Here is a 12,009-nt window from a genome sequence, read left to right as displayed (position 1 = left end):
CAAGGGCAGAAACTCCTCTATCTCATTTGTAATTTTCATGACTACCCAAACCACTGAATGTTGCCCATGTCAACCCTGCCATACCTATGCAGTACCTAGTTCTAATACCTAGTTCGCAGCCAGCTACCTTCAACAAATCACCATCATGCTAAACTCAAGGCTTGAAAATTATCAGCACAGTTCTCTACCAACTCCCTACTGGGCTCCTTTCCTCTACCCTAGGAACCCATCACACACACACACAAACACCCTGAGCACGAAATAAAAGGATGTTCCTACTTGAATTTGAGCACCCACCGAGGATTATATGCCAACCCCGTTAATTTAAGTGTAACCTACAGAGTTTACTAATAAAGAAGCAAAAAATAATATACAAAGCATTTAAAAGACATTTAAAAAAATTCTTTAGTAAACAATCAACTAATAGATTCACTTAAACTTTTCAAACACCTTAAGCCGGCAGACCACACTTTTATTTTTAACCTGACAACATCCGAACAGGCAGAAAAGACACCCATGAACCAGCACAGCGGAGAAGGGGCGAGAAACAGGTGAAAGAAGCAACGCCAGCCCTGAACTATTTATGAGCAAAACCCTCAATCAATAGATGCCAGTCATCAGAGAGGACAGCAGACCGCCCACAGCCCGTTCCCCCTTATTCTACACAATTAGAAGAATAGTACAGGACTGAGCCTAACAGAAAACGGTCCTAGAGGCTCTCCGGCAATGTTTCCTGAAAGCTGGTGAAGAATAACCGAATAGCGCTGGATTCAAACACGTGGCCGATTATGAGTTCTGCCTCAATTTCAGAGATCGCTGACATTACCAAACACATCCGTTCACTTTGTACAACAGAAAATACTCCCTGGGGAGTCGTCTAAGAGCAACCGCTCTCCGACGTCAAGGATGATCAAGTATCTAGAATCCATGTCTGAAAAAGAAACATTCGTCTTAGCCCGAAACTGGAAAGGCTGTGCACCTTCCGGAGCCCTGCAGTTTCTGGAACGAAGGGGTTAGACGACTGCCGAGGCCGGCCCACGACCCTGTTCTTCGCCAGCCCCGCTACAGAGCTTCAGAGGCAGGTGGCCGCCCCGGCCGGACCCCCGCCCGCCGCCGCTCGCCCGCGAGGGCCCGAGGCGCCGCGCACACAGGCCGCTCTTACCTTCCTGCTGGCGCCTCCGAGGGACACCTTGGGCCTCGTTTTGAAATCCCCTTCAAAACTAAACATCTTTACAGCTTATCCCATCTGGGAGGAGCCCCCGACCTGAGAGCAGCGGGGCGGGCGGGGCGGGCCCCCGGGGGAGGGGCCTCCGACGGGGAGGGGTCTCTGGCGGGGAGGGGTCTGCCCAGAGGAGGGGTCTCCTGCGAGTAGGGCTACGCCGCACCGGGGAGCGACCCCGTGCCCGTGCCCGAGCCCGAGCCCGCCCTGGGGGCTCTGCCCGCCCGGGCCTGCCCTCGAGGGAAGGGGGGGAGGCGGCGACACTGAGGGGGTGGCTCCTCCTCACCTCCCCCCTCATCCACGCCTCCCCACTGCTCCGGCCGAGGCCGAGGGCGCCGGCAGGGCCGCGGACCCCGCGCTTGCACCGGGAGCAGCCGCCGGGAGGAAGGCCCCGTGTTGACCCGGCTCTGCGGTCGGGGCGCGTAGCGAGCCCGAGCCGGGCCGGGCGGGGCCAACACCCCGGCGGAGGGGCGGGGGGCAGCGCCGGCACCTGCTCCCCGGAGCTGGACGCGCATGTGCGCTTTTTCGGGCAGCGGGCTGGCGGGTTTGAGTGCCATGCCAGACCGGGCTGATGTGAGACCGAAGGCGCGGCCGCACTAGACCCCGGATGCCTGTATGGGGGCATGCATTCCACGTGGGACCAAGTTCGTACCTCTGGGCGCATGGCGCACGCGGGCACCGTGCACGGAGAATACATACCACGTGCATGTCACGTACGCAGTACATGGGCGTGAGTGTACGTCCTCCACGCGCGACCGCAGCTCAGACTGCACACGCTCGTGTTTGCCGTCACAGTGTGGCGTGCCCCGGTCTCTCTAACGGCACTTACACAGCTCTGAGCGCATTTCACAAACACGGTAGTGCGTTACCTTCTCAGTTTGAAAAATCCTGCCATGCGCGCGCACGCGGCGTGAAGGAGGTCACAGCACGGAGAGTTTTTATCATAAATCAGCATCAAAGAACTTGCGTAGCCACCAGGAGAGGACTCGCTCCTTAGCAGTGAATAGATACAGCTACCCGGAGACGTCAAGAAATCCTTGATTTAACAAAGACGGTCAACTTTAACCAGATTTTGTAAATAGAGCATCATGCTTTTCTTTAACCCGTCAGATGAGCAAAGATTAAAAGTATTGGCAGTATCTAGTATGTGCCCTCAGTAAGTGAGTCTGCTCAGAGTTTTCAGATTTGGCCTCAAATAAGCCCTCTCAAGGTCTAGACCAGAGGTGAGGAACAGGGAAGCCCAATTGCCCCGAACACCAAGCCTACTGATGCCTCCAGCATCAGCTCTGCTGGGAATTACGGTGTGTGGCCTCCATCCGCTGGGTATTTTTCAAGTGTTTTTATTGACTAGGACCGTGGGCAGGGAAGAGCATTCTATTTTTTAAAAATCCCAGCATTGCTGTCCCTCCTTCGGGCTTAGGTTCCGCCTGCCCCTGGTGGTTTGAACACTACTACACTGGTTTATCAGGTGGCCCCTTGTGTGAGCCAAGTACTTGCCTTGGCGCTCTGCTAAAGAATTAGTCATCTGTCCCCACGCTGGAGGAAAAAATGGCTTATCAAAATAGGATTCCTCCGAAAGATTTTCAAAGATTTTTTAAAAATAAGTAAAAAGTTTCAAGCCTAATAATGCAGAGTATAAAATGGTATAATTGGTTCCCTTTATCCATCACCTGGCTTCGGGGATTATCACCTCGTGGCCATGCTTGTGTAATTCCTGTCCCATCCGTTAACCACTCTCCCCATTATTGTGAAGCGAATTCTACACATCATCTCATGTAAATATGTCAGTATGTATCTCTTAGAAAGGGGGGAATTGTTTTTGAAGACATCATTCTATCATCACCCTGCAAAAACTAACAATAATTTTCAAGGATAAATTGGGAATAAAAGATTCCCCACCACAGGTGTTGAGCCTAGAGCCTAATGCCTGTGGAATGGGATTCCCTTATTGTTCCTGTCCTACTGCCTCCTCCAGACTGCAGCTCCGCCAGGACACGGGAGCCGCTGGCTTGCCTTTAGGCATGCCATCGTGCTGTGTGACAGGCCCTCAATACTTGTGCATTAAATCCGTGATTTCTAAAAGGCAGCCGTTACAACCGCTCAAATGCGACATAGTGACCGCACCAAATGCTGGCAAGGAGGTGGGGACACCCAGCCCTCCCTGTGTAAAATGTTACAGCCACTCTGGAAAAGAGTTTGGCATTTCTTTTTCTAAAAAAAATGAAACCGAGTACTTACCAGACGGCCGCATTCCTGGACATTTATCCCAGGGAAATAAAAATGTATGCCCACATAACAGTTATACATAAATGTTCACATCAGCTTCTTCTAGTGGCCAAATCTGGAAACAACCAAAATGTCCTTTGAAGGGTGGTGGTCAGCCCCACTGTGGTGTGTCCTCGCCACAGATAGGGTTCGGCGGTCCCTCAGGTGCCCTTACACACGCACAGCTCTGGGCCCTCAGGATTCTGCTGACTGAAAAACCACTCCCAACAGGTCACATACAGACTGGATGATTCCGTTTCTATGGCCCAATGACAGAATCATAGAGACAGGAGTGGGTTAGGAGTTATGAGGGGCTAGGGAAGGGGACGGGAGCAGGTGGGACTACACAGGGGCCGCAGGAGGGGGTCTTTGTGGTGGTGGAACGGTTCTGGGTCTTGGTCAGCAGCGGTTACGTGCATCCACGTGTGATAAAATGCCACGGAACCGTGAATATGAGCCACGCTGATGTCCGCGTCGTGGCTTGGATCCTGTACCATAATGATGTAAGACACGCCATGAAGGGAAATTACGTAAAGAGTATATAGGACATCTCTGTACTATTTTTGCAACTTCCTGTGAATCTGTATCTCAAAATAGAATTCCTAAAAACGGCCTAAAATAATAAAACTCTTGAATGACAAAACACTGGAGATGAGGTTTTCCAATGTTTGAAAAAGCCCTGACTGCCTTATTGTGCTCTCTCAGAAAACACCTGCTGTTCTCAATCTCTGCATCCTTCCTTCTACTCTTTTGCTCCAAATGAATCTAACGTGAAATATGTACTATATTTTAAAGCTATTGTTTTGGGAAGCTTATGAGACTCTCGCAGTTTATCCAAAGATTCGAGCTGAAAGTCACAGTTCGTTTCGGAAGTCCTTGTGCAGCTTGCAGAAGGAGAGAAAGAGCGACTTCACCAGGAAAGCCACTTCCTCACTTTCTTCCCTCATGGAACTTCCTTGGCTCAGTTACCCTCACAGTTTAAATATTTGGTAACAGTTGGGTTTTTTTTAATTGTAAGGATTAATTATGTAGAATAAGTAATACACGTTAATTATTAAAATCAAAACAGTACCAACATAAGCAAAGAAGTGAGACTTTCCATCTGCCCTACATTGCCCCCACCCTACCTTTGAGATGATCCTTCTGGCTTAGTTCTCTATCCCTGCTGTGACAAATCACCAACAACCTAGTGGCTTCAACAACACAAATGTATTACCTTACTCTTCTGGAAGCCAGAAGTCTCGCCGGAGGACGCCTGGGGGCTCATTTGGTCAAGTGTCTGCCTTCGGCTCAGGTTGTGGTCTCGGGGTCCTGGGATGGAGCCCCACATCACATCGGGCTCTCTGCTCAGCGGGGAGTCTGCTTCTCCCTCTCCCTCTGCTGCTCCCCCTGCTCGTGCTCTCTCTCACATGTTCTATTTCTGATAAATGAATAAAATCTTTAAAAAAAAGAAGAAGAACTAGTCTCGTCAGGCCAAAATCAAGTGTCCACAGGGCTGGTTCCTTCTGGAGGCTGCGGGGGGGAATTCATCCCCCCGCCTTTTCCAGTTTCTAGAGACTTCCCCTTCCTGGCTGGTGCCCCATCCAGCAATCCCATCATGCCGTGCTCTGCTTCTGTCCCCACAACTCTGACCAACCCTCCTCCCTGTCCCTATGCAGACCCCTGTGATTACACTGGGCCCACTCCGATAATCCAGGATAATCACCCCATCTCCAGATCTTTAATTGAACCTTGTCGGCAAAGTCACTTTGTGCAGGTAAGGTGCCATATTCACAGGTTCTAGGGATTCGGATGTGGATATCTTTGGGGTGAAGGGCATTATTCTGAGTGCCACTCTACCAATCGAGGACTGTTCTTCTTCCTTTTTTAAAAAAAGATATTTATTTATTTGATAGAGCACAAGCAGGGGGAGCGGCAGGCAGAAGGAGAGGGAGAAGCAGACCCCCACTGGGCAGGGAGCCTGATGTGGGACTCGATCCCATGACCCTGAGATCATGACTTGAGCCAAAGACAGACGCTGAAGGGACTGAGCCACCCAGGCGCCCTGGATTGTTCTGTTTTTAAAAGAGATCAGGGCACCTGGCTGCCTCAGTCGGGGGACAGTGTGACTCTTGATCTCAGGTTCATGAATTCAAGCCCTGAATTGGGCATGCAGCTTACTTTTAAAAAAAAATAAAAGAGATCATTTTACCCCCCAAACCCCCCCCCAAATTTTTTTTTTTGGTACCAAAATGTAGCATGGATATCCTTCCATGACAGGACTTGAAATCCGCATTAGGGGCACCTGGGCGGCTCAGTCCGTTAAGCAACTGACTCTTGGTTTTAGCTCAGGTCATGATCCTGGAGTCCTGGGATCAAGCCCCACATTGGGTTCTGTGCTTAGTGCCGAGTCTGCTTGAGATTCTTCCCCCCTTCCCTTCCCCTCTGCTTCTACCCAACCCACCCACCCACCCAGTCACGTGCTGCTCTCTCTCTCTCTCTCAAATAAATAAAATCTTAAAAAAAGAAATCTGCATTAGTTGCATTGGCTACTTAGGATCTCCTTGTGTGGATGGACCATAATTTATTATGTCACCATATCCCTACCGTTTGATGCCCAGGCTGATGTCATTTCGTTGGTACAAATTCTGCTGCAAGAACATTCTCACACATGGGAATGAGTTCTTCCTGTGGGACAGACTTCCTAACATGGCATGGCTGAGTTGCAGGGTAGCAAGTTCACATTCGATAGGGTCCGATCCTTGCTCTCCCCAGAGGATCCACCCCTTTCCTTTGGGATCATCCTGTGGCTGCTGATGAGCCATTAGGTGTTGGCCCCAGAGACTCGGCAATAGGTCCAAGGAGAGCATTCATTAAATTACCACCAAGGTCACTGTATGCCCAAGGCTGAAAATTCACTCCTTCCTCCATTTACTATACCCCAAAACATCCGACCTCATTGTCCAGTAGAATTAACCAGAACTCATGTAATGAGATTAAGTGATCACATTAAGATTTTCCAGTAATGAAATACAAAAAGACTCCAGTGAATGAGACTAGAAAGATTACACAGAAAATGTTGTTGGAGGAGTGGGGGTGGTAGTTACTGATCCTGGAAGGTCTCGGAGGAGCTCCTGAGGGGCTGGCAACACTTCTCAGCCTGCCTCGTCTTTCTGGGATACTTCCTTTGGTTTCTCTCTCTTTCTTTCTTTCTTCTTTCTTCCTTTCTTTTTTCTTTATTTCTAAAGATTTTATTTACTTATTTGAGAGAGAGAGAGAGAGAACACAATTGGGGAGGAGAGGCCGAGGCAGAGGGAGAAGCAGACTCCCCGCTGAGCAGGGAGCCCGATGCGGGGCTTGATCCCAGGACCCTGGGACTATGACCTGAGCCGAAGGCAGACACTTCCCCGACTGAGCCCCCCAAGAACCCCTGGAATTATTCTTTAAAATGTAGCTATATTACACATACTTTCTGTGTGTACAATGATTTTAAGGATAAATTTCTGTTAGAAAAACTTCCTTGTCTTAGTTCGGGAGGCTGCAACAGAACAGCAGACCCTGCCGCTCACACGCGACGGAAACGTTTCTCCCGGGTCCGGAGGCTGGACGTCCAAGATCAAGGCCCAGCAGACGTGGTGTCCGGCGAGAGCTGCTTCCTGGTTCACAGACGGCACCCTCTCTGTTCGCACACAGCGGAAGGCTCGGGGCTCTCTGGGGCCCGGGATTAGGGCGCTTATCCTAGTCGTGCAGCTTCCGCTCTCGGTCACTTCTCGGAAGGCCCCACCTCTTCACAAGTCACACTGGGAGTGAGGATATCACATGGGAATGGGGGACGGTCCATAATAAAATGGCAGCGATAAGATGCCTTAAATTTGAACGCACACTGCTCTTCCATTATATTCCAGGGGAAGTAAAGAACTTCGCGAGATGGAAGTCCAAAGGAATGAAAGTGCCACATCTGACCGAGAGTGCCTGCCACCAACAGCAGAAAGGGCTCTTCTCCGGCACACGTGGAACATGCTCCAGAATGGGCCACACGCTCGCCAACAAACCTCGATGGAATCACTCAGAATATGGTCTCTGCCTGCCCACAGCAGAATGAAATCAGAAATCCTTGACACATCCTTGACAGGGAAAATTTGGGGAGGTCACAAAGGTGGAGCTTAAATGACACATTCTAGACGGCCCCTGGCTCAGGGGAGAAATGAAAAGTGGAAGCAGAAAGCCTGTTGCGGTGAATGAAAGTCCAGAAAGCACGCCGGAGACCACAGTGGGTCAAGGACATTCCAGATGGGGGTAGGCGAGATTCAAGGTTCACAAACACGGCTCCTCTGTGCCAGTCGTCTGGAAAGCATGCCAAGCGTCATTGGTTCTGTTGAGAGGCTAACAGCGCGCTGTGTCTGCCCCGTCCCGGGAACGCGGGTCTGACCACGCCAGCTCTCCGGCGCAGAGAGCACTGCTCCAGGTGGCGGCGTCTTGCACACGCTATGAATCTCGGTGGGGCAGGCCCATCTGCAGACCTGACTTGGGTCACCTTTCTCTTCCTCACCGGCATTTCCGAAACCCCTTATCTCTCTCCCCCTGATGCCCATGGAGGGTGCGCTCTGCCACAGTGGCTCAGGAACCGTTGGGAGTTGACACCACAGCCGCCCTCGGCCCTGTGCTTTGCTGCAGAATTGCTCAGGCCTACGGCCCATGGATCAGGGAAGCATCTTCGAGCCCCACACTGGATCCGGCTGATTCCGAGCTGCTGTGCTGTGCGGGTGCCATGGGATCCCCGGGCTCCCTCCCTCTGCCCCGACGCCTGCAAGCACGGTCCCTCCCCTCCTGGCACATTCCGTCCTGTGCTGGAGTGGAGGCCGCGCTCCGACAGCGGCCCCCAGGGCCCTGGCCGTGTGGCTGAGATACCCTCCGGGTTGTGCCTTGGCTGAGGCCCACAGTCCACGTCTTCCCTGATCTTCTCACCCGCTGCGGGACCGGGAACAGTCGGAGCCCACGTGGCATTCACTTGCGGGCAAACCCACCATCAGCTGCAGTCACCAGATAAGGTCAAAACTTGGTGTGGCCCCAGAAGAACACCCTTCAGCTCCGCGGGGCCACCACGGAGCCTACTGTCAGATGCTGGCCTGCGGGGGCCATGCGGCGGGAGCCTGGGGTCGGCACCCGGCTCCGAGGCCTAGGGCCAGGGCCACGTGCTCAGGGCACAGCATCGCTCCCCCAACGGCCTGTCCCATGGTCCTTCCTGGTCATCAGACGAGACTGCGGACCTTCAACGTAGGGAGCCGGGAGTGAACAGACAGGAGGCCGGGATGTGGGGCAAGAAGCCGGGCGAAGGCCCGTAGCCGTGTCCAGAGGGGCCTGAAGCAAAGCTCATGGTCTCATAAGTAGGCTTCGCACTGATCAGCTTTACCTTCTCTTCTTTTTATCAGAAAGCTCTTTAAGATTACAGGCTATGAATTATTTATTTATTTTTGCTAAAAATGGAACTGCATTCAATACAGAATGGCCTACAGCCTCATCCTTTCAAGTTGCCTTGTATAGATGGCCTTGTTATTCTTCAAGAAACCCTTCCCCCTGCTGTCGCTGACAGGTTAAACAATGCGCACAAGTATCCCTGCTTTCCACTTTCAAAGGGAAATCAAGTTTAACATGTTTTCTTTCTTTCTTTCTTTCTTTCTTTCTTTCTTTCTTTCTTTCTTTCTTTCTTTGCTATGAAGGGTCTATTTTTATTTATTTTATGTTTTTAAATTTAAATTCAGTTAATTAACACATAGTGTATTACTAGTTTCAGAGGTAGAGCTCAGTGATTCATCAGTTGCATACAACACCCCGTGCTTATTACCTCACCCTCCGCCCTCCTGAGTGCCCGTCACCCAGTTACCCCATCCCCCCAACCCCCCTCCCCTCCAGCAGCCCTGTTTGCTTCCTAGAGTTAAGAGGCTCTTATGAGGGGCACCTGGGTGGCACAGCAGTTAAGCCTCTGCCTTCAGCTCAGGGCGGTGATCCCAGCGTTATGGGATCGAGCCCCACATCAGGCTCTTCTGCTATGAGCCTGCTTCTTCCTCTCCCACTCCCCCTGCTTGTGTTCCCTCTCTCGCTGGCTGTCTCTCTCTCTGTTGAATAAATAAAAAAATAAAATCTTTGAAAAAAAAAAAAAAAGAGGCTCTTATGGTTTCTCTCCCTCTCTGATTTCATCTTATTTTATCTTTCCCTCTCTTCCCCTATGATCCTCTGTCTTGTTTCTTAAATTCCACATATGATTGAGATCATATGATAACTGTCTTTCTCTGATCGACTCATTTCACTTAGCATAATATCCTCTCATTCCATCCATGTCGTTGCTTATGGCAAGATTTTATTTTGTTGACGGCCGAGTACTATTCCATCGTATATATACCGCATCTTCTCTATCCATTCATCTGTTGAAGGACATCTCAGCTTCTTCCGCAGTTTGGCTATTGTGGACATTGCTGCTATGAACACTGGGGTGCAGGTGCCACCTCGCATCACTACACTTGTATCTTTGGGGTAAATACCTAGTAGTGCAATTGCTGGGTCCTTGGGTAACATGTTTTCTTGTAACAAAGCATTATTCAGAAGCAGCCTTGGGGGGCGCCTGGGTGGCACAGTCGCTAAGCGGCTGCCTTCGGCTCAGGGCGTGATCCCGGTGTAATGGGATCGAGCCCCACATCGGGCTCCTCCGCTACGAGCCTGCTTCTTCCTCTCCCACTCCCCCTGCTTGTGTTCCCTCTCTCACTGGCTGTCTCTCTCTGTCAAATAAATAAGTAAAATCTTAAAAAAAAAAAAAAAAAGCAGCCTTGGGTCCAAGCCCTGCCCGCTGAGGGGTCTTAGCCCCGCTGTCCTGGCTCTGTGACTTTGGACGAGCCAGGTGACGCCCTCAACTTCACCTGCCAAGTGGGCAAAAGGCCCCCTGGCTGAGGCGCAGGCTTTGGCCCAGATGGCTCTCGAGATCGAGATCGAGGTCTTGGTGATGCGCATATCCTGAACGAGCGTCCTCATTGTAGACTGTTGTTAGTCCTAAACGTCTACACTCAGAGGGCATTTCGCCAAATGCCCTTCGAGCTTAGCAATAAGCAAAATCAGAAGACCAAGCATCAATATGCTCTTAACATTTTACCGATACTATTTTCATGCATTATCATCATTATCGTTTTAATCGCTTAAAAGGTTAGACAATTAAGAGTGTCAACAAGCAGGAGGCCAAACTGCAAATGCTCCAAATGGCCTTGGCCGCTGTGAGCTGCCAGGACAGTCAGGAGAGCTCCTCCTCCCTGCACGGAGCGGAAGTATTAACCCTCCAAACAAGAAGCACTTACACTTCTGTTTGACGTCACCTACAAAGAGCTCCGAGCTAGCGTATAAACACAGCGGTGGAAAACAAAAGCTCCTATGTTTCGAGCATTCGTCTTCTGACAGGAATTACGGTATATGTCATATGGATTCTTTTACACATCCCCTTCTCGCGGTAACCCTACAAGGTAAACACCACTACCCATGTCTTACGAATGCAGAAACCGAAGCTTGGACCCTGTAATGACTAGTCTGCAGCGGTCTGCACGCTGGGGTGCAGATCCAGAGTTACTGTGCAGCTTCAGAGCCCTGTGTTCTCCCTACAACATGCTGCTTTATAATCTGCAGTCAGCTGGGTTCATGTCTCGCAACACAGACGCGGTGGGCCTCAAATATTTCCGTAAACATTTTTTATTTGCTCTGGGGGAAAGAAAATGCTGTAAAACAAGCCGAGGTTGGAAAGACAATATCGTAAAGAGCACTTCACTCAAGTCTCTCCAGTAGTGAAACGTCACAGCAGCATACGCTGCCAGACAGCGAAGACATTTTATTTAAAATTACACCAGCGCGAGACCGTCCAAGTATCCTTAACATTTTCATTAAACTGAGATACAGATATAGTTAGAGTAGTGAATCGCTTCTGATACAAGGTGTTCAGTTAAGAGCCAAGGCTCTAAGCAGCGATGAGCCTGAAGGAAAATCCAGAAAAATCCAGGCCTTATTGAGAGCTCTCCAGGCCAGGCCACACAGGCTCCAGGCAGCCGGTTGTAATTTGCATGAGATCTAAGCAGGCGAACCCTCCAGCAATGACCTCCACAGGGTCTGCAACAGCACTCAGTGAGCATTTGCAAGGGATGGAGAGAACCAAGCTGGGCATCTGGTCTAGTAGGCTTTATTAGTCAGGCATGGTGAGGCCCACAGACAGGGAGAAAAGTGAAGGACAGTGCTAGATCCCAGGAAGAGGGGGCTCACCATGCCATGGGGCCCCATGGAAAGCACTAAAGCAAGTCAAGAGGCAAGGGGGGCAGGTGGTGGTGAGATGGGCAGGAACTTGTACTGTGGTTTCTGCAGGAAGGAGTAGGTGAGGCAGGCTAAGTAGGCTTAGGACTGGTTCGTTTGAGTGACTTAGGCGGGCTCTGGGGCACAGGAGCTGCCCTCAGTTGTTGGGACCTTGCTCTGGGGTGGTCAGGGCAGGTGGACGATGGCCCAGAGTGTGAGGGCCCACTAGAGCAGGT

General features: G+C 50.8%; 1 protein-coding gene across 2 annotated transcripts in view; it reads right to left on the bottom strand.

The window, feature by feature from the left end:
- The window catches only part of UBE3C (ubiquitin protein ligase E3C), a 118,006-nt gene extending 116,400 nt beyond the window's left edge, over nucleotides 1–1,606 (bottom strand). For both annotated transcript variants that reach the window (XM_002925260.4, XM_034640112.1), the window contains exon 1: nucleotides 1,163–1,606. In XM_002925260.4, the coding sequence (XP_002925306.2) occupies nucleotides 1,163–1,228 (66 nt within the window). In that variant the 5' untranslated portion in view covers nucleotides 1,229–1,606. The remainder of the gene's footprint in view (nucleotides 1–1,162) is intronic.
- Between the last annotated feature and the right edge of the window lie 10,403 nt (nucleotides 1,607–12,009).

The sequence above is a fragment of the Ailuropoda melanoleuca genome, chromosome 1 (assembly GCF_002007445.2).
Source record: "Ailuropoda melanoleuca isolate Jingjing chromosome 1, ASM200744v2, whole genome shotgun sequence".
Lineage (NCBI taxonomy): Eukaryota > Metazoa > Chordata > Mammalia > Carnivora > Ursidae > Ailuropoda > Ailuropoda melanoleuca.
The sequence above is the reverse complement of the archived record's forward strand: the minus strand, read 5'-3'. Positions and strand labels throughout refer to the sequence as shown.